The sequence below is a fragment of the Thunnus thynnus genome, chromosome 12 (assembly GCF_963924715.1).
Source record: "Thunnus thynnus chromosome 12, fThuThy2.1, whole genome shotgun sequence".
Classification (NCBI taxonomy): Eukaryota; Metazoa; Chordata; class Actinopteri; order Scombriformes; family Scombridae; genus Thunnus; species Thunnus thynnus.
Window position 1 is genome coordinate 31,887,868 of NC_089528.1, and position 22,210 is coordinate 31,910,077.

The window sequence follows — 22,210 nt, forward strand, 5'->3', positions numbered from 1 at the left end:
GAAATGTAATTGATAACTTATTCACACAATAAAACGTGGGTCACTTCATGACTTCAAAGTGCTGTTATTGATACAAATCTGTTCAGATCCACCAAATGATGTTATTTACCTGTTATTGTTGTTCATCTGTTTAGTTTATAAGATGTTATGAGGTCATATTTATTTATTTACATGAGCGTTGTGTTTACATTGTTATCTACTGTAGATTTATGAAGAGTCATGTAAAAGATCCAATGTATCTATAAAAGGGAAACTTCAGCTTTTGTTACGAGGCCAAATATTTTTGTTGGAGGGCCAGATTTGGCCCACAGGCCACTACTTGCCTACCACTGGCTTTGTGTTTTTTCTGATGTGGCTGTTCCTCACCTGTCCACCAGGTGTCCTCTCTGTGCTCCTCTACCTGACATACCTGCTGCTCCTCTCCTCGTTGGCCCTCACGACCTACCTGCCTCCACAGGTGTACTTCATTTTGAAGCTGCAGCTCTTTCAGAGGATGCAGCCTGCAGGTGTTTCCTTCCTGCTCCTTTGCTCATTTCCACTGCCAGTGAAAGCAGAGATGTTTGTGTTCATTACGGTGGACAGATGAAGGTCATCTGTGTGAATGTGGAAGTTCTTCACACCTCTTAACATCCTCTGAGCCTTGTAACATGTTTTGAAAAGTGATATATAAATAAAGATTATTAAACTCAGCAGGAATTACTTTCAATCATCAATCTCCTGATTTCTGTCATTGTAATCAGAAGAAATGCATAATTTCATACGAATATGAAACACATGATATAATGTGATGAATATTTTCTGGTTTCTTTAGTCCTCTATGACAGTAAACTTAATATCTTTGGGTTGAGGACAAAACAAGACATTTTATGTTGCATCTTGGACTTTGACAAACACTGATCAACATTTTTAACCATTTTCTGATATTTTATGGACCAAACAACTAATTGATTAATCGAAAAAATAACCGACAGATTAATCAAAAATGAAAATAATCGTTAGTTGCAGCCCTACTTTGAACAACATTTACTCCGGTGGTTCCCAACCTAGGGGTGGGGCCCCTCCAAAGGGTCAGCAGATAAATCTGAGGGGTGGTGAGATGATTAATGGGAGAGGAAAGAAGAAAAAACAAAGTTCTGATACACAAATCTGTTTTCAGTTTTTGGACTTTTTCTCTAATCTTTGATTTTTGCTGAAATATTGGATCATTTGAACATTTATTGAAATGAAAGCATGTGAGAAGTTTAGAGGGAAAAATCACTATTTGGTGGAGCTGTTAACAACTCATAGACATGTGAAATGTGACCCCGACTACACACTGCTTTTTGTAAGACGTCAAAAGCCAAAAAGGTTGGAAACCACTGGTTTCATCTTTAACAATGTGTTGTATTTTAAAAGCTTGTTATATTATCCATTGTGTCAAATCTTCATCTGAAAAGTAACTAAAGCTGTCAAATAAATGTAGTGGAGTAGAAAGTACAATATTTCCCTCTGAAATGTAGAAAGTAGCATCACATGGAAATACTCAAGTAAAGTACAAGTACCTCAAAACTGTACTTAAGTAAATGTTCTTAGTTATTTTCCACCGCTGCACTTTTTGAACAATATGTTTAAGCAACGTCTGTTTAATACAATACCCACATCAACATATGTACATTGAGTTTTTATAATAATTCATTGTGTTCATACTGAGTAATTTCTTCCCAGCATGACAGAGATGGGAGATAAAATCCACATTCCTCGTTATTATTATAAATAATGTTCTGGTCCAATGAATCCTGATACAGCACTATTAGGAGTCGAGAGATTTAAATCATATTGAGCAATAAAGAGACTCAACCTCAAACATTCAGAAAGTAAATCATTTATTCTTTTTAATGGAAATTTTATCAACATTTTCTTGACCATCTGTGGCACTACTGAACAATTATTGATCATCTTGTGTGATTAATAACACATATGGACTAATATTAAAGAAATACATCCAATAATAAAACAATAACTATCAACCATGAATTATCTATTATTGTTACAAAACATGTCCAACAATAAAATATTGATTAACACCCGACTTCTATACTTATAAATCAAACCCAACAAGAAAATGAAAAAGGGAATTAAAGCTTCTTCAGTCCAGGATCAGAAAGTTTTTGTTGTTTTCTTGATTCAAATGTTTTGGAATCTTTGAATCTTTCTTTCCAGTTTCCTTTCCAACCCTTCATCACACATGAGACTCATCTGACCACCTGCTGGGTAGAAAAGTGTAAAAGCAATCAGAGTAGCTGCTGATCCAAGTGATCCAAACCTTCTCTGTGTTCTTCATGCCACTTGGTGCCTGTATTAAATTCTCTCATTTTGTGGTATTTTCCCTCGTTTTTTCAGGGTATAAAAGTCCTGCAGGAGAAAATGACAAGAGAGAACTTTTTCTATCCTGCATCAGCAACAGTCCTTTATTGTTTTGCTTTAATACATCTTTGTTCTACAGATTAAAAGAAAGTTGTTGAGTAATTCCACGACAACAGCAGATGTCATTTTCACGTTTTACATTAATTTAGTCTCACTGTGTGGAGGTGGGTGTTTTCTTTTGTTTGGATAATTTTTTATCAACTGATGGATGATTTGTAAAACTAAAGATAAATTGACATGAATCATTTGAATTAGCAGTTGGATTATTGAATTTCTTTCCTCGGCCTCCATTCTAGCTTGAAATTCTTGGTGTTCCTTCAGTTTTTTTCATGTGTTTCCTTTAACTTATTCTCCCTCTTTCTGTCTGCATAAAGCTTTTCCTCTTATTCCTTCTTTAGTTCTTCTTGCTCTTTGAGTGCTTTCTCTTTGGACTCTTACATCACCATGACTCTCTGTCTCATAAAAGAGAGGTAAAATGAAATAACCACTTTGGTGACCCAATCGGTGTTCTCGGCTTTCATTCTGGCCTGAAGTTCTTGTATTTTTTTCTGTATTCTCATTTTCTCTTTGATTTCTTTTTCACATTCTTCCTTTAATTTAGCCTCCCTCTTCATGTCACCCTTCACTTTTCTCAGCTGTTTTTCATACTTTTTCTCTATTTCCTTCCTCAGTTTCTCCTGCTCTTTGAGTATTTGCTCTTCTTTCTCTTCCAGAATTCGTTGTTTCTCCTCTTCTATCGCTTTCTCTGTCTTTTGGAACATTTCAGTGGTGTAGTAGCTTCCTCCATTCTGCACATTTATAATTCTTATCTTCTCAAGCAGCTCACTGACCTGAGAACGATCCTTCAGCTCATTATTGAACACGTGGTACTGGCCGTTACATCTGGACACAAAGTCCTGCAGGTCTTTGTCGTCCTTCAACAACTCCTCAACAGGTTTCCCTTTCAGCTGGTCACCATGGGTAAAGAGAACCATGCTGTATTTGTCAGCTTCCTCACCAAAGATTTCCTGAATCTTCTGCACCGTCTTCCTTTCTTCCTCTGTGAATCTGCCCAGTCTGATGACAACCAGGAAGATATGAGGTCCAGGAGAAGCATAAGTAATGCACTGGCCAATAACTTTTAATGTTTTTTCTTCAGTGTCCTTGGTGTCAAACAGGCCTGGAGTGTCGATAATAGCAACCTTTTGTCCATCAACCTCACCAACAGCCTTTTGACAGACTTTAGTCAAAGATGTGAAGCTGAAGTCTGATTTAAAACACTTTTGTCCCAGAATGGTGTTTCCTGTGGCACTTTTGCCAACTCCAGTCTTCCCCACCATCACAATCCTGACCAGCTCATTATTGTTGTAGACTGAAAAAAAAAAGGACAAACAATCAATGTTATGAAAAAGTCTTTAATTGGTCACATCAGTGATGGATAACTATGGTTGGAAAAACTCAAGTTGTGTTTACACATTATTAAGGTTCATGAGAGTTTCATCTCTTAGTTGCTGAAGATTCCTCATTTGTTTTTTCATCTTTATTTTTATGTTTGTGGTTCTTTGGTCTTTATTACAATATCTTGTAAAAATGCCCAAAGTCATTGTTTAAGGAGAACTTTAAGAACCATACTGGATTATTTGTATTATTTAAATATTTTTGACTTGATCTTTGATGTTTTCTGAATCATTATGGTTCTAGTACCAAAAGACTCATCAACACACCCTACTTATTACCACAATTACACTGCATCACCCAGTCTGCATAAACACAGCTGTTATGTTGGTGAGTGAATCACAGGAGACAAAGGACAACTTTGCTGAACTCTCAACAACAGCCAGGGCTGGACTGGAAAAATTATTCAGGCCAGGAAATATAGCCCCAGTCAGACCACTCTTAAAGTGGGGGGGTCTGGGGGTTTCCACTAGGAAATGTTTAGTTACAAAGACTTGATTTCCTGCATTCTGGTGAATTTTAGTGCATGTGAATCACAAATTAATGAGCCAACAACTGCTTACTACAATGTACTGATATGAACCTCAAATAAAACCAAAGGTACATATCATTAAGGAGGGAGACGACACTACTATTACCAATGCTGCTCTCTCCACCTTCAAAAGGAAAAACAGCAAGAGCATGCCATATTTTTAAATTACCATCATACAGTGGAAACCGCTTATAGTGATCACTGTTACAGTGATTGACCATTTATATGGATCAGAAAGCTCAGGACAGAATCATTCCTGTACAAATGCTGTTTAAATAATTTACTTATAGTAATCAATAATCCGCTTACAGTGTTTATTTTGGGTCTTTTCATACATGAAAACATTTGGAAAAAAAACATTTTTAACTACAGTAATTCTATTTTCTTTTTACCTTACTCCCATAGTTCACGTATGATGTGTATTTAGTGGCATTACACCCACAGGGTTGACTCTGTCTCTCTCTCTCTCTCTCTCTCTCTCTCTCTCTCTCTCTCTCTTTTATTTAACGTTATCAAATGAAGAGAAATGTCCTCTCCTCTTCCTAGTAATATTTTTGTCTTCCCTCATGGCAGAGTTGTACAGTATTACAGGTTACGTTTCTCCCAAAGTTGATTCTGGTTCAACTTTCTCCCTACACCCCCCACACCCACAGCTACGCACAACCTGTCTGCTTCCAGCTGGTGACCTGAGGCTGGTGACGTGTGCACATTGAAATCATGACAAGAAAAAGAAAAGGAAAACGTAATTTTCTCTCAATGAAAAATGTAGTCTTATTGAAGCTTATGATAAACTGCCGAGAACGAGCCAACGAGATGCAGCAGAGAAACAACCAGCGTTTAAACAGCTGTTCTGTATTTTGAAACAGTCAATAAAATTCAGTAAATACCAAAGCTGCCCGTTTTATTACTTTATATTCATGTAATAAATATACAAATTAATCTTATACATATAATTAAATCAATTAGATGGTAATCTGCATGAGAAATTAAGAAAAAGAAAAAAATAGTTATAATAATCATCTGCTTATAGTGATCAATTTGACCCAGACGGAAGTGATCACTATAAGCAGTTCCCACTGTAATACAGTTAACAACTCTCTCCACCTATTCAAAGAACAAAGCAAGAGCACAATACCCTCCTCAGTTTAGTGATATACACCCATCACAAGTTTGAGTACACCTGTTTAAAACTATTTTTTTCCATAAAATGACCCTAAACTGTATAAATTTGATTTTTCTAACATGTCTTGTACCTGCAGGTTGCTCTGTAGTAGTGGGCTGCTGGTCTTCTGTGGCATCAACACTGCTCTCTCCACCTTCAAAAAGAAAAACACATACACACAAATACAGTTAACAACTCTCTCCATCTATTCAAAGAACAGAGGAAGAGCACAATACCCTCCTCAGTTTACTGATATACACTAACAGTTACCCAGGTTAAAATACCCTTTAACCAACACAAACATTAAATAACACAGATCTTTAAGTTTCAACTAATTACAGCAGCCTGAATAATGTGACAGAAGATGTGTTTTCTCAATAATTATAAATTATGAGCTCCAAGTATGAACTCACTGACTGAAATTTTCACCTAAATTAATACATTTTCTAATAATATTGACTACATTAACTAGACTAGACTTCCCTTCCTCTTTTTTCCACCGTCCATCTTGCTGCTGAGTCATTTAGCCGCAATAAATGCACAGGAAGCATGTAACTGCCATCTCTCTCTCTTTCTCTCTCTCAGCTGACATCAGTAATGTACATGGTGTCACATCCTGGTCTGTCCAGCTCCCACTCTACTTGTTCTCTCCATGATTCTTACAGCAGTTTCTATGTACTATCCACATTTTAACAGAGCCGCCTACTGGTGAGTGAGTGTAGTATCTATGACAGTCCAAAGTATCACAGTCTATGGGTGCTTTTCATTACACTCACGTGTTTCCTCGCTTCCCTCACTCACGTCTCTTCCATGCTCTAAGCTCCTCCAGGTGCATTTAAGGGATTGGAAGATCCTCCATGTCTGAGAAGTTTTCTGGATTTATTACATTCATGGCTGCAGTTTCTGGACTTTTTCATCATTCACTGCCACAGTTTCTGGACTCTTGTTTCAAGTTTGCAGGTTTACTCTTCCCTGTGTGTCCATTACAATGTGAGTACTCAGTTATTATTCTGTTGTTGTAATTAGCGTTGCAGTGGTGGTGGTGTTATTATACTGTCATGTATATTAACAGCGTTTGAGTCTCTGTAATCATTTGACAGTCACGTCACTTCAGTTTACTATTGCGAACGTTCATTACTGCTATTCATATTAATGTATATGATCCCTGACAATGTTATTCATGTTTATTGGTGATTTATCACTGTGCTGTCGGGATGCTATTTGTTTATGTTGCAGTGTTGTGAGAGTGTTGATGTGTCTGTTAAAGGACTGTCACACATTTCTTTAGCTCTCTCTGTGCATTGTACCAGTAGTAGCAGATATGTGTTTCTAAGCTAAAATGTTGCTCCTTGTTGATACTCCCTTACACTTATGAGGACTCTATTTCTTCATTTATGCATCATTGTACTGTTTATCCTTACAATTTATTATTGCATTATGTATTTCATGCCACACTTTTTTGTTTATCATTATTGCATATGCCTAAGGTCTGTACATGTTTTTGTTTATTCCCTTTCATGTAGTAAACACATCCACAAAGAGTATCCTAAACTACCAGCCATAAATGAGTGGCATGTCAGTGAGTTTATGTGTGTCTTTAACTGGATTAATTGACCTATCTACATCATTCCCGTTCTTACCGGACAATCTTTGGAGAGTGCACCAATATCCCCAGAACTAGCATCTAAGGGTTCATTCAGTCATCATTCCTGAGGTCACCAACACCTCTTTAACACCACATGTGTTGTTTATGTGTCTGTAAACACAACAACAGCCTCAGCAGTGCCTCTCCTCCCACATCAGCGCAAATACGCACCTGTGGTGCCAAACAGGCACAGACGCACAAACAATAGACTTACATCTGAGGAAAACTGCATAAAGACTGTGTTTGGCCCTGCACTGGTGTTACACCTGCAGGAAAACAGGCCCCATTATGCTAAAATAGGCCTGTAAATAAAAGAAGCACTAATTGGACTACTAACACCTGGTCGCGGTCGGGATCTCGTGTTTAGTGACATCAGTTATGGTTCAGGTAATACAGTGTGCTACAGGCGTCGATAAACGCGATGCAGTCGGTGGAGTTTCACTGCAGCTGTCCTCAAGTGTAAGAGAGAGTAATAAGAGAGGAGCAAACAAAAGTGTCAATAAAGAGGCTCAAGGCAATTTTGGAACAGCAGTGGAAAAAAAGAAAATAGGAAATAAAAAAATAGAAATAGAAAATTTGGTCCTTTGTTTAAGAAAAAAATCTAAACATCCAACAATGACTCATTGGCCAAAACTACTGTTGAAACAGAATAGCTGTGCCGCAGTGGAAAAGGAAAACAAGCTTCGTAGAAGCCAATAATGTAAGAACTACTGTTTATCTAATAACTGCAAGTAATCATTTTTCCATTCTTAACATAATAAAATTCGATGCTGTAATGTCTTACCCATAATGTAATAAAATTTCTAAACCAAAAACGTAATAACTTTTTGCACATAATGTACTAAGTTATTACATAATAATATAAACATGTAATAACTGGAGCCAATAATGTAATAATATATCACTTTCTTTCAGTTTTATTTGTTGGCTATTAAGTGTCACACTTCCATGATGCCCTTACTGTACAAAACCCCCTGTTGCTGCTACAACTTGGGCTCACCCGTGACATCACTGACAATAGTGGGCGGGGAATACGGACTAGATCCACAAAGAAAACATCCGGACATGTTCAGTCCAGTTGTGTACTGAGTTCTTTCCTCCATCCATGGACTCACTGTTCACCTTTGTTTGACATGTGTGTGCGTTTATGAGCATGTAAGCTGCATTCTGCTCTGTGACATTCTGTGATTGAAAGAGGGTAATATTAGCAGGAGCAGGTGGATGATGCTATGATATGTAGCTTCATGGGTTTGTGCTAGCTCAGGAGGATACAGGGCAGCATTCAGCGTTCGTACAGACCATGAATGTATACAGAGAACTGGATACAAAAAGACTTTTTTCCCACAGACTAACATTGTGAAAGAGACGTCTGTAAATCAGTGGATACATTTTTCTAAGCGTCACAACCCCCACCAAATGACTTGTCTCACTATCAGAATTAAATCCATTCAGTCTGATCACATTTCAAAAGCCTAGAAGAGCCGCATGATTGAATTGTTTTATCCCCATTCAAGTTAGCCGGAGGGCTAAACCGGAAGTAGCCGACTCCGCCAGCAAAAGTCACTAGTGCGCATGCTTTATGGGCCGCACAATGCGGAAGATCTGGGTACTTTCATACCAGGAAGTTGATTTTTTTTTTTTTGCTTCATGCGCCACTGAGCAACTTTCATAGGAATGAACAGGGCCCCGCCTCCAATGCTGTATCCAGTTCTCTTTATACATCCATGGTACAGACTAATCAAGGAAATAATTAATGTGTTATGTTGTTAAATATGTTATATCTGTTGTACATGTGGCGACATTTATGTCTCGTCGCTTTGCGTACACAAGGTTTCAGAAGCATCTGGCTACCCTATATTGTTATAAGCCTTTAGTTAATTATTTCTTATTGATATGTTCATTTATGTTATTGTTACTGCTCTTTATGTCATACTAGCCCGAACATTGTAATATTACTTACATCTACTACTTATTATCTACTTATTTTCATGGCATTTAACACCATTTATTACCATTGATTGTGTAGTGGATGGTTCAACTGGTACATGTCATCCTAGTGTGTTTGGCCACCAGAGGGCATTATTGCTTCATTTTTGTATGCCCTCATGTATATAAAGGGAAGCAGTTTCCTGGAGATTATTATTCATTAAGTTTTTTCCATTGTTTATTTCAGATATACCACACATTGTACATGTTGATGATATTCCACAAACAACCCTTCAGTAAAGTATTCTGACAGTGAGAATGAACACAATCTGTGAAAGCTCTTTCTTCATCGAATAAGTTGCCTAAGCCTTCTGACAGAGGCCAGAAATATCAGGTTGCAGCACACCAGTGACTATTGCACACAATGTCCCCTACACTTACTGTTGGCTCTTTCAATAAGCTGCTCAAAAACAAGCTTAGTTTTAAAGCTAGTGAAGATACTAGTATCATATGAAACTAAAAGATCTAAGGCAGCCACTGGTTGAAACCATGTTTCAACATGTGTCACATGATGGGATAACTTGTCAATCAACGACCATCTAGTGGTCAATTATGTCCACATAATTTCCAAAGAGAATACACGTCTCAAGAATGATCAACAGATATCATTTGCTTCAATGGCTTGTCATGACTGTATTCAAATAACCAGGGATGTAAATAGGGCAAGGATTCTGATTTTAATACATTTTCATGTGACTTGTCAGAGTCAGGTTTGCTATGAGAGAGGTATAGATTTCATATTATATGACATAAGAGTAATTGTCTGTGTTGCAAGAGGCAACAGTAAGGGTGTTAAGGAAGTGTGACAAATATCGGCTCCAGTTATTTTGTATGATTTTGTTAACTCAGCTAAAAATGTAATAACTTATTATGTGCAAAAAATGTTATTACATTATTGGCTGTTCAAAGCCCTCTCTTTCCAGCACGGAGTCAGGGCACCTGCTGACATCTTTTTTATGATCATAAATGTGGACATCTTGTCCAATCTCTGCAAGTTTCTCCCAGCTAACTGATATCTCACCTGAGGTTGTTTCATCTTGAGGTTTTCCAGGAGGGCTGCAGGGTAAGGTTTTAATGAGACCGCTGACTTCACCGGCTGGCCCAACACCTACTGAGGTCACTGCTCTGCATCTGAACATGTACTCTGTGTTAGGAGTCAGGCCGCTCACTGTCACTTCTTCAGCCTTTGGTGCTGGTTTTTGTTGCCATCCGTCCTCTCCACTGACACAGTACTCTACAGAGTAGGAGGTGATGTTCTCTCCTCCAAATCTTGGTGGACAAATCTTCAGTGTCACACTGTTGTGGGTTACATCACCTGCTGTCACTGTTTCAGGCTTTGAAGGCAGCTCAAAGTTCTCACTGACAGAAAAACCATCCTCATAAACGTAGATGCTTGAACCTCTCTGTGTCTCATTTGTTAAACCTACTGTCAGGAACTTTATGTTCTTCTTCTCCTTGTTGGCCTCTGCAAAATCACTGAATAGCTTTGCTTTATGCCTCATTGCATCTGATACTTCTTTTGAGGCGTACCATTGTTCCTTCTCTACATCGTCAGTCTGTGGATATTGTGGTTTGTCTGGTTTAAATGTTTCTTCCAAGTAGTTTGATAAAGCTGAGAGATACGGTTCAGCACTTCCCAGTGAGGTGAAAACAAAACACACAGCATGTTCTGCACAGAGAATTTCTTCATCAAGCACATTTTCAGATGGGACAATCTTGGTGTTTTTCATCATGTTGGTGAAAATTTTTAACCTGCGCATTTCTCTCTCTTTACAGTCCATCCACTCGTTCAGGCTTGTGTTGTTGAAAGGAGAAGAATGTCTCTTCTTCAGGATCTCTGCAAGCACAGCCTCCTCTTCCCCTCCTCCCCGGATTGATGGAAGTTTATTTGCCAAATTTTGTTGGAATTCCAGTTTGTACTCGGAGCAAAATTCTGCAAATATTTTAAGTTTTTTACCAATCTGTGGGAACTGCTGTGCAGTGGTGGTTCTCATTGCATCATTGCACCTCATTTCCAGCTCAGTGAAGTCCTCCAGGACACTCTGAGTTTTCTGCACTAAACTTATACTTATCTGACGGACGAGTTTAGCAGCAGATGAATCTAAACTCACAAGTGGCATCAGCCAGACCTTCATTGGTACAGCATTTTCTCCATTGGTTCCCAGTAATTGTGGTAGGCTTTGGTAGACTTGTATGGCATCCTGAAAGGATGTTGGAGTTTTCTTCAGTAAAAAGTCTCCATGGAATTTGCAGGAGAACTTCTCCACCTTTTCAATGTCCTTGGTTTCCATTTGGACAGAACCTTCCCCCCCTACTGTGATGGTGGGGATTTTCTTGATCATCACCTTCATGTTGCCATGAATGTCTTGATGACTTTCTTCATCAGACACCTCACGGTCAAAGACAAAGAAGGCTTGTGCCCCATAAAGGATACCTGTGACTACATGTGTTGCTATTCCTTTATCAAAGACATACGGATGCTTCACATTGTCTCTTCCAAGATGATTCATTGACAGTTGCTCCATCTTTGTGGTTGCTTGGTACTTCAGTGTTACTCTGGCCTGATGTTTGGATGTTTTACTATCATTCAGGTATTTGGCAGATCCTTCAACCTCTACTAGTCCACTACAGAAACTTGCCTTCAGTGATGCTTCAACATTTAATGCTGAAGATTTATCTGCAATTGATTCAGATGCAACTATGTTAAAACTGTTGTAGCACTGTGGTCTTTCTCGTATATTATTTGTCAGGTCATCTTCATCCCAGAATGTCATGCCTGCAAAAGAAGAAGCAAAAATCAAGATCAGCTTACTTTAATGAATGAATGAATGTTCTGCCATTTCATGTCCCATCTCTTATGGGATTATAAGACACCTTTAACAGACGTACAACAGAGAATTGGTCACTGCTGATCACAAATCAGTCCAGGTGATCTAATAATAAAAACCAAAAATAATTGTTCAAGCCTTACACCTTACTAATACAAGGTTTTATTCCTGAACTCCCATGAATTCACTAAGTCGATGATTTAAAGGTCTCTTTTTCAAACAACCATCTCAGATGATGTGAGTCTCTCATATCCAGCAACTCACTTGTATCCTTTATAACACTGAACAAAAGACAAAAGATCATCATTTTCTATTTCTCGCAGATCACACACTGGACAAAATCAACTGTTTTCTTCCACAGCAGTGTACCGACCCATTTCAATGTTCAGAATCTTTTGGTTGTTGTCTAGTTGTGATGCATTTAGTATTTCTACATGTGAATTCTTACCAGGGATGAGTGAGTCTTTGCGGCAGTCATACAGCATCCCGAGGCTGAAAGGCCGGCCGAGCGCCGCCACCTCCATCGTCCCCGTGGCGTCAGCGTCCATTGCTCAGTGTGAACTGGATAAAATGGACAACAGTTCGTTAGTTCTCCCTGTTGTCTGTCACCTTGTAATGTGGCTGCAACACAGAGGAACTGCAGAATCTATCAACACTAAATAAAATAATAACCACAGACATACACTAATAGGATAAATATTCTGTGAAATATCACAGATACAGAGGGTCTTAGGACTTTCTAAGATTTATAAAAATCCACAGAGACACTGTGGAATGGTAGGCTTCCTAAATGGGTCAGTAATAACACAAGGGAAAGAAAATGGAAGGAAGCTGTTTGTTGCAGAAAACAGAGGAAATGTAATCAGCTCAATGTGTGTAAACTGAAATTCAGACTAGCTGACCGTCACTTTTTGTGTTCCTTGTGCCTTTACGTTCCTGCATTAGTGCTCATGTTGAGCAGATAAAATGTTCTGAATCTAATATCTCAAAAACTATTAAATTACTTGTAATGAAATTTTGTGCAGAAGTCCGTGTTCCCCAGAGGATGATCCTGAATCCCCTGACTTTTCCTCTAGTACCAAGTTTTCACTTATTCTGTGAAATATCTTAACAACTGTTGGATGGGTTGTCAAGAAATTAGTTTCACACATTCATGTTCCCCTCAGGATGAATTGTAATAACTTTGATCCCCTGACTTTTCATCTAGTGCCATCATCTGGAAAAAAAAATTTCAATGTGTCGAATACTTTGGTTTATGACCAATTACCCACAAAACTAATGACATTTACACCAGCAGTGGTGGAAAGTTACTAAGGAACAAGGTGACATCATCAAATGTCTTGTTTTGTCCAACAAACAGTCCAAAACCCAAAGATATTCAGCACTAATGCACCAACACAACCCACCTGGTGGAAAGTGTTATTTCTTTTCAAATAAACCTTTTGTAAAATAAATACATAACAAACAACACTCATGAACATGTAAATCATTATCATGGGGGAGGAAATGCTGCAGCAGCTTCCTGTTTGTTTCCTTCTCTAAACGGCTCTTCTAGAAACATCGTCCAGTCAGTGCAGCAGTGCAGCCAGTTGCTGACTCAAGATATTCACACGACCACATAAATTTAGCCAATCAGCTTCCTCCAATCTGATTCAAAAAGGGTGATTCTTTAATTGCCCCAAGCAGAGTCAACAAGCAGTAAACTCTTACTGTTATTGATGATGACAAACACTGCAAAACTCAGATCTTCAGTCACCTGATTCAATAAAATCTCTCCTCTAAAATCCATCAGAGAGGAGAACGTTGGTGGAGAAACTAACTCTCTGTCTTAAAAGGTTTCTAACTGGTACAGCAGAAAGGCTTGGCTGGCTGGATGCAGTCATGTAAACGTCTTATTTTGCTTTCTGTGCTGACTTTTTAAAATGGGGGAACAGAAACAACATGAATTAGAGACATGAAAAAGTTATCTGAGATGATTAAACATGAGAGTAATGATCAGAGAACATTACTATTATTATTATTATTATTATTATAGGCTAATTATTATTATTAGGGCCTGAGCCCAAAGGGCGAAGACCTTATTGTTTTTAGGGCCTGAGCCCAAAGGGCGAAGACCCTATTGTTTTTTTTTCGTGTGTTTGTTTCTTTCTTCTTTCTTGTTACGCCACTTTAACTCTAAATTTGACCCCCTAAACATGCTCAAAAACTCACCAAATTTGGCACGCACGTCAGGTCTGGTGAAAAATTTGACAAAATGTAAAAATTATCCCCAAAGTGCCAAAATGTGCTCGAGAGCGCCACCTATGTATCTAAAACGGCCGCCACGGCCCGTAGGAATGTCGTAGAGAGATCGAACCAAAACTCAATTATTTGTCTCATCAAGACCTACAAATCATATGCTGACACCCCTGACCTAAATCCAACAGGAAGTCCGCAATATCAATTTCAAAATACGATTTTTTGCCAATTTTGGACCTTGAATAAACGCTATCTCCTCCTAGGGCGTTAATGGTATCGGCTTCAAACTTCAATACATGACTTATCACACTGTGTTGAGCATAAGTTATTAAAAACTTTGTAATAACTCGAACGGTTTAGATTTAGTAAGCCCTGAAAGTTGGAGTGCGACATTACACCTTACAATGTAAACCAATGGGGAGGCAATCTCTGGGCATGGACTTTGTGCCAAACTGGGGCATCTGGCATCTAAACTATAAGTCCGACCACTTTCAAACCTGTATCAATGGATTCGCGACAAAAATTCCTACAAAAAATGTGATTTTTATGTAGGATTTGGCCAAAGTTATGGGATTTATGAGGATATTTCACAAGAAGATCACTTTGAAATCATTCCTTCCAACTGAGAGGGAGAGAGAGAATGGGAGGGGGGGGATGGGTAAAGTAAACATCTACTGCCTGTGACAGAAGCCCTTGGACTGCACCACACTCCACTTACTTAATGCTTCTACATATCTGACAGCAGTGTTCAATCCTTACTTCTTTTCAAGGAGTACATGTGCTCCTAAATGAAAGAAATTAGGAGCATATATATAACTTTAGGAGCACACTGAAAAATGTTCAAGTAACAATTTCTTAAAGAAAACAATTCATTACATACATATTTACAATTTATCACATACATATTTAAACTCTCTGTGTGTGTGTGTGTGTGTGTATGTAAATCACAATTTGTTGTTTTTAGGGGTGCTTGATTATGGCAAAAATTATAATCACGATCATTTTTGTTCAATATTGAGATCATGATTATTTAACATGATTACTTTTTGACTGTCATCCTCTCCAATTGCTGTTGTTCATATATGCACATATTTTTTCCCACTTGGCTGAGGAGACTATTACACATGTAATCATATATTGTACTAATGATCAAGAAAGACTATAGCTTATATGAGGGAAAAACTCAGGAAGAGGGTGGCAGTAATGCACCTAATATGCTGGTTGCCAACCATTGTTATAAACCAAAAAGGGGAGGGTAAAATATTTTTCCTCACAGAGTGGTACATCCTGTCAGCCGAGGGATTTCCTATCTGTGCAGCTGAACACAGTAGTTCTCTACGGACTGTTTCACCGTGATGGTCACGGTGTTTTTCTGCAGGTTTCACTTCACTCAGCTGGCCGACAGACCCGCTGATTCTCTCCGCTTTAACCTGAATAACAAATCGGGACTCGGTGCTCCGTTTGGATCTAAACAGAGAGCCGGAGTTAGCTGAGAGGCTAGCAGAGGCTAACTGGTTGTGCTTCTTTCGGTCATGCTGCAGTTAACGCTCCGCTGCCCTTACATGCGTCGCCACTTCCTGTATCCGTCGATTCAACTTTCAATCCCTCTAGAATTCATTTGTTAACTTTGTTGATTTTGCTAAGTTTAATAAACAATGTTATATCTTTAAAGAGAAGTTCTTTTGTCATTATTTTGTGTAACATATTGTGAAAAGTGGCTGATTGAAGGAGTCAGAGCTTGAATTCAACCCTTCTTTGTTTACCCTTGAATGTTGATATCTCTCAGATATTAACATTCTAGGTGAACTCCCATTTATGAGTCTACCTTGTTCAGTTATTGGTCCCGGTTTCCGGGTGGTGCTCCGTATTTGTTAGTTCATATTAATAATTCTATTAATTGTTATAATTAGTTAATAATCTTTGATAATTGATAATTATTGCAAATAATCAACTGTGTTCCTCACAGATCCTACAGTTGGTGCCCGAATTATTGATTAAGGTTAACAATATTTTGATTTCATAATTCATAATTATCTGTGATAAACAGAGGGGTGGGCTCACAGAGAGAAACTGGTTAGTATTATGTGTCAAAAGACTCTCACACTGATCATCTCCAAACGTTTTCTTGGTTCCCAGAGGCTTAGCTGACTGCGCCGCGGCCCCATGTGCCCAAGGGCGCGAAGGCCCGTTCAACGCTGCTTGCAGCTTTAATTATTATTATTATTGTTATTATTATTATTATCACATTTAATAACTTACAGATCACCAAGTACTGAACATTATTCTACCAGTCAAAAGTTTGACTTCAGCTACTTGAAATCTAGTTTTTTATCATATTCTTAACATATATTTTCTCCCAAATTCCCTGTTTTCCATAATACATTTTTTGAATTCTGCTTTTTATGATTGAAGCACATTTTGTCATCAGAAAGATTGTCTAATCATGTGATAGATGAAAAAAAATGTTAATAATTCAATAAGAAAGTATTCAGAATGTAATCATACATTGAATGAAATGAATATATATCAATGAATTTGTAATGATGCAACACAAACTTGCACTATTTCTTAATTAAAAAAGTGCTTCAACATACAGTCAGACATCAGCATGAAGAAGTGAAACAGATATGTGAGCATTATGATCTGAAGTAATCCTTCACATGTTTGTGAGTGATCACACTGTGCACCATAAAAAATAATAATCACAAAATAACATTAATAAAACAGGCTCATAGTGAAGAGATGTGAACTGATTTGCTCGTCCTCCCAAAGTCAGAGTGAAGCCACAAACCAGCTGTAAGGACGGCAGGGCGAACTGGGAAAATCAAATATAATCCCAGTCAGGCCGCTTTCTAAGCGGGGGGGGGGGGGTCTGGGGCTCCCCTACTAGGAACCTAAATGAACCTCAAATAAAACCAAAGGTACATATCATTAAGGAGGGAGACGACACTACTACTACCAATGCTGCTCTCTCCACCTTCAAAAGGAAAAACAGCAAGAGCACGCCATATTTTTAAAGTACCATTATACAGTGGAAACCGCTTATATTGATCAGTGATCGACCGTTTACATGGATCAGAAAGCTCGGGACAGAATCATTCCTATACAAATGCTGTTTAAATAATTTGCTTATAATAATCAATAGTCTGCTTACAGTGTTCATTTTGGGTCTTTTCATACACGAAAACATTTAGAAAAAAACATTTTAAACTACAGTAATTCTACTTTCTTTTACCTCACTCCCATAGCTCACGTATGATGTCCATGTACTTGTACATGTACTTATAGGGTAAGTAGTCTGTACTTATGGAGCAACACATACGTTGTGGTTTATGTGTAATTAAAGAATAAAATCATTTTTCATAACTTCCTGCGTACCTTATTATTGTGTAATTAAAGATATACTATATTATTACATTACTGTATTGTTATTTTTTCATCCATGGATGACAATACAACCCTTTCATAGCTGTGCACTGGAGAGAGGTAAGTTTGCCTGTTATGAGCTGCTGCAGTGCTGGACCAACATGGCTGCTAGGAGCTAACTTTAGACCCATTTCTTGACTTTTTCTATTCAAATTCATACAAAGAAGTAGAAGACATAAGCATAATAAATCTGGAGTGTGGATGAAGCCTGCCTGTCAAACACACATACATTAAAAATGATTTTCATAACTGCAATGAGCAAAAACATTTGATTTTAGTGCACATATACACATGTAACATACTGATTCACACGAGGAAGTTACAGGAAGTTACACTTTAACTTTTTTTACTCCCTTGTTTCTCGTTGTCTTGTTTTCTTCCGCTGTATCTACATTTAAGTACAAGTAAGAACTGGTAGATATTTTATATGTACGGATTCATACGAGGAAGTTACACCGTAAATTCCTGTGTGTGTGTGGGGTGGGGGGGGGGGGCACCGCCCATAAAAACGCAGTAAAGACTCAGCAAAGTTTCAGTTTAGACGCTGTGAAAAAACACTTTGGTGCTTTGCTTAAATCTTATAATGGTGGGAAAACCCTGTTTTTTGTAACTTGCATTTATCTTTTAGTAAATTCCACGATATTCCGCGTTTTACATTTTCTTTCTATGATTCCGTCCTTGTTTTCCACTAAGCAGAAATCATCGGGCCCTACTGTCACAGTATGAACTTATAGATAGATGGATAGATAAAGTACTAAACTAGTAAAAAACTAGAATACAGACTAGAGATATAACATAACTAGAATATTAATATAGTTTATTCTGTAGACTGAAAGTGTTTGGATATGACACAGCCCCACCCATAAACATTTTCACCAGCTGCCACTGATAAACAACCAATACATTTCACTTAAATATGAAGCCTTTTCTTAAATTAAAGGTCAATTATATAATTAAGATTGATTACAGAACTCTGTTTGAGTACAATTATCAATTACAATTATCCAACTGAAGTCATCAAATCGTATGAATGTTGATCATGTTTAAGTTTTCTCCTCATTTTACTTTCACTTTATTAAGATCATGTTGAGCTGAATGAGTTTAGAGGTCCTGCAGCACTAATCTGGAAAAACAACAACAAAGTGTAGCCTACTTACAGCAGAAAGGTTTGTGATGATCTGACAGCGTTTTGTGGTTCAAGTCTCCATATTCTCTCCGACAAACTTCACATGCTCTGTGATATTAAGGAAGTAGAGGTAGGTAGTAGATGAGGACGTAGCTGCTGGAGAGAACTGGAGTGATTTCCCAGAAATGATGTCATCAGTATGACGTTTCAGCTCCAGCCGGCGGGCACTTCTTCAGACAAACATGTTGGAGGCTTCAGAGGTGACAAATGAGTTTCAGCTTCTCTCTCTAACTCTCCTTTTTCATCCATGACAAAACTTTTAATGTCACTTTTCATGTGAACAGCCGAGTGCAGATCCCATCCCCCTCACAGGGACAACACGCCATAAATACGGAGGATTGAAACCGCCAAAAATGAAAAATAAATAAATAAATGACTCAATACATAAATTAATCAATATGCCATTAAATTTACCAAAAATAATATTAAAAATAAATGTAGGCATTGATAAAATGTGACATCAATTTATATTTATATTTTAATTTGCTTCTGTATTTATTTACCTTTGTATTAATTTCCCTATTTATTTACTTTCCCTTTTAATTTTCAATTTTATTTATTGAATTATTCATTTTTAAATATTTATTTACTCATGTATTTATTTCTGTATTTATTTCCCTTTGTATTTTGCCCCTATTTATTTTCCTAAACTTTTTTATTTCTATATTTTATTTTCATTTTTCTTTATGCATTTCTGCTTCAAAGTGTCTTCAAAGGGGGTCAACTTTGGGGTCAACTTTTCACCTATTGGTTGATCAACATCGGAGTAAATAGATCAACTATACATACCTGCTCCCACACTCGTGTCCAGGTTCACTACAGAAACGGCTACTTCCAGTCAGGAGATCACTAGAGAACTTTGATTTTAACCTTCGGTAAGAACGGACTCTGCAATCAGACCTGAAATTCACTAAGATTTGCTAGAAAATTAAAAAGTATTTTGCTTTTTCAGCACAAGGGTGCAGCCATCTTTGAACAGACTAGATGGTTCGTCTCTGTTGTTCACCAGTAAGAGTTGTTGGTAAAGATGGATAGTGAAGAGCACAAAGGAAAATGACAAAAGAACAAAAGCAACTAATTTAAAACCATAAACCTTGTTCATCTGTACACGTGTTGTGTTAGTGAGGCATCACTGTCTTGAGGTAACACCAACACCAACACGCCCCCCAGCTGCTGTCAATCAAACACAACACTGAGACAAAAAGGAGCATTTCTTTTATTTTTCCAAAGACCTTTTTTCTTAATTTCAATAATTCAAAACTATAAACAATACATTAAAAAAATGCATATTTTGTATATGTTTTACATTATTTTTGACTGCAGAGAGAGATGATTAAATGGGATTTCAGTTGGACTTTAAACAGTTTGTAACAACCTGTAGTGCTGCTGAAGGTTAACTAGAGCCTCCACTAGAGGGAACTCTTGATGTTGAATATCAGTACTCAGATCTGCACTGAGCTGAGATACACTGATTATGATGTTCAGCATTAGTACTATGTGTCTGCTGGGAAATTTCTTGTACTGATGAATCGTTTGTTTTTAATGATGTTGAGATTATTGATGGTTTACTCTTTAGTTGAGGAACAGTTTTGTTTTTTCTGTTGTTGTTTTGTTATTCTAATACAGATGTTTTACTGTGTCGCTTTTCAAAGTGTAATGTTTTAATTCACCACAAAACCAACAACTTTTATCTTTTACTTCAGGACCTTGTGCATCACTGGTGGCCTCCGCCCAGCAACTACAGATGGAAATGAGCTTTTAGCTACATCTGGTACAATAAATGTCACTGTTAAATACACAATAAAATAAAAGTATCCACAGTACTACTGTACAAAGCTTATACTCTGATACAGGTGCAGATCAGTACTGAAAAATACAAACATTCACAGTTGTAAAGGTGAATATTCACATCATTAAGTATCAGTGCATGTATCAAACACAGGACACAGTTCTCACAGCAGCCACATCTGCACAGACTCATTCAAAAATCACACAGTCAACAAGTGAAAGAACAACCAATAAATGTAAAACTGGAGAAATTACAAATGATTCATGTTTGTATCCACATGTATGACATTCACTTTGAGCACTGACATTGCTGCCTTCACTTGTTGGCTTCATTCAGCTCGTTCACTGTTCACTTCTGTATCAACCAGTCCTCCAAATTAAACCAGCAGATGTGTGGTTTGACCATGTGACTCCAGAACGACACATAGGAGCCTTTTCTAATCTGGCGTCCGATATAATATAATGTCAATATAATCAAATACACAACACAGCTGTTGTCATTGTTTTGTCAGACGTTGTTGCATCATAAAATAATGATTTTAGCACCACAGTTCAGCAGCTTGGGAATGCTGGTTAACAGGTAGTATTACTGCAAACCTCCCAAATGTATTTTTACCACCCAGTCAAATAAAAACTAACTGAACTGGCTGGAAAATCTCCCAATCTGACACCAGTGGACCTAACAGACTATAAGAAAATAAACTGGACATCCAAAACCTTGAATGCCTGAAATAATTCCTCTACTTCATTATTCTCTTAAATATAATCATTGTTATAACAGCACTGTATTCACTGTCAGTGTGTAATGTGTTGGTTGTGGCTCGTAGTGATGAACCTACAGAGAATTATCAGTGACTCTGCAGCTCCTCTCGGCTTTACGGAGCTTTATAGTGAGTTTCAGCTCATTGTTTATCTGTCCAGCTGCAACTTTACTGTTTTGGTTCACTCTCAGCGCTCTCATAGCGTCGTTTTGGGCTGCAGCACGCAGCTGTTTTCAGAGAAAAAGCTGTAAAAAGCCGCTGTACACTACCTGCTCAGCACCAAACAGCAAACAGACACAGTTAGCTGTAGACTAGCTGCTGAACATAGTGGAGCATTTAGCAGCTAAAGAGCCAGATATTTCCCTCAGGAGTTGGTAGAGAGTAAAAACAGAGCTAAAAGAGAGTGAATATTGGACTTACATTCACCAGGTGGACAGAAAAACGACTCCACATGAATGATAATGTTGCTCCGTAACTGCTGGATGTGGAAATAAGCAACTGTTTGCTAACAAGTTCAACATATCAACTTAAAAGCTGATGATGTGTCAGTGTTGGTCACTACTTGTTTCTGATGAGAACTAGTGGACAAAAGCAAATTAATACAGGTTTAATTCAAAGTTAATGATCTTACTGACACCAGATAATTACTTGTGCACACAACATATTATTTTATTTTAACAAGATTTTAAAAACATCAGCTTTTGGACTTTGAAAAACCTGTAATATAGAGTATTTATGTCATTGTGTTGTGTACGCTGAGAAGCAGTTGACTTTTGTGTTGATCCTTCTGTTGTGACCTCTGACCCTCAGGAGACCCCAAC

At 37.7% G+C, this 22,210-nt stretch overlaps 1 protein-coding gene across 1 annotated transcript; it reads right to left on the reverse strand.

Annotated features, from left to right (window-relative positions):
* Nucleotides 1-1,862: 1,862 nt before the first annotated feature.
* Nucleotides 1,863-18,974, reverse strand: LOC137194772 (verrucotoxin subunit beta-like). Its single transcript, XM_067606913.1, has 5 exons — nucleotides 18,812-18,974; nucleotides 12,439-12,551; nucleotides 10,184-11,938; nucleotides 5,623-5,685; nucleotides 1,863-3,754 (listed from the first exon to the last, which is right to left on the reverse strand). The coding sequence occupies exons 2-5, from the start codon at nucleotides 12,536-12,538 to the stop codon at nucleotides 2,838-2,840; spliced, it is 2,835 nt and encodes a 944-aa protein (XP_067463014.1). The 5' UTR covers nucleotides 12,539-12,551; nucleotides 18,812-18,974; the 3' UTR covers nucleotides 1,863-2,837.
* Nucleotides 18,975-22,210: the final 3,236 nt, after the last annotated feature.